At 53.3% G+C, this 753-nt stretch overlaps 1 protein-coding gene across 1 annotated transcript in view; it reads left to right on the top strand.

The window, feature by feature from the left end:
• Positions 1 to 753, top strand: part of LOC103596628 (histamine H3 receptor-like) — a 9,734-nt gene that overhangs the window by 3,548 nt on the left and 5,433 nt on the right. The window contains exon 2 of the mRNA XM_008580293.1: positions 64 to 325. Coding sequence (XP_008578515.1) covers positions 64 to 325 — 262 coding nt within the window. The remainder of the gene's footprint in view (positions 1 to 63; positions 326 to 753) is intronic.

Raw genomic sequence — 753 nt, 5'->3', positions numbered from 1 at the left:
GGGGGTCGGGTGGGGGCCGGGGGCGCCTGAGCAGCCCTGGAGAGGGGATCCCTGCGCCCGGAGGTCTCCCTCGGGAGTTGGGCACCCCGACCCGGGCCGGAGCGCCACGCCCGCGGTGCCCCCTCCGCCGGCCGCCCACCGCCTCTCCGTGTCCGCAGGCGGCTTCTGCATCCCGCTGTACATCCCTTACGTCCTGACCGGGGAGTGGAAATTCGGGAAGGGGCTGTGTAAATTGTGGCTGGTGACGGATTACCTGGTGTGCACCGCCTCGGTCTTCAACATCGTCCTCATCAGCTACGACAGGTTCATCTCCGTCACCAGGGCGGTAAGAAGGGCCGAGGCAGGACACAAACCTGCTGGGGTGGGGGACAGGCGGGACAGGGTTGGGTTTGGAGTTGCTGGGCTCGTTAGTAGTCTAGTCAGGTAGTTAGGGAAACCTCCACCACACTACCTCCATATATTCTCAGGACCCCCAAATTCAAAAGGAAAAGAAGGGAGATGCCAAGCTAGATTACAAATGTTGTGATCTGTTTGAAATACTTAACATTTAACAAATAAAAAACTTAGAATGCAATATAATTGTGCATTCTGCAGGATTTATTTTTATAATTACATAGGTAATACCATAGGTATTGTGGTCACGAATGTGGTCAGGGAATGGGATGCAAACCTGAAGTCCTGTTATGGCACATTTTGTTTGTTTGTTTTAAAATATGACCAGTAAGGGGATAACCTTGATTAACCCTTGATTTG

This window comes from Galeopterus variegatus, unplaced genomic scaffold (assembly GCF_000696425.1).
Source record: "Galeopterus variegatus unplaced genomic scaffold, G_variegatus-3.0.2 Scaffold2060, whole genome shotgun sequence".
In the NCBI taxonomy this organism is placed as follows: Eukaryota; Metazoa; Chordata; class Mammalia; order Dermoptera; family Cynocephalidae; genus Galeopterus; species Galeopterus variegatus.
The sequence above is the reverse complement of the archived record's forward strand: the minus strand, read 5'-3'. Positions and strand labels throughout refer to the sequence as shown.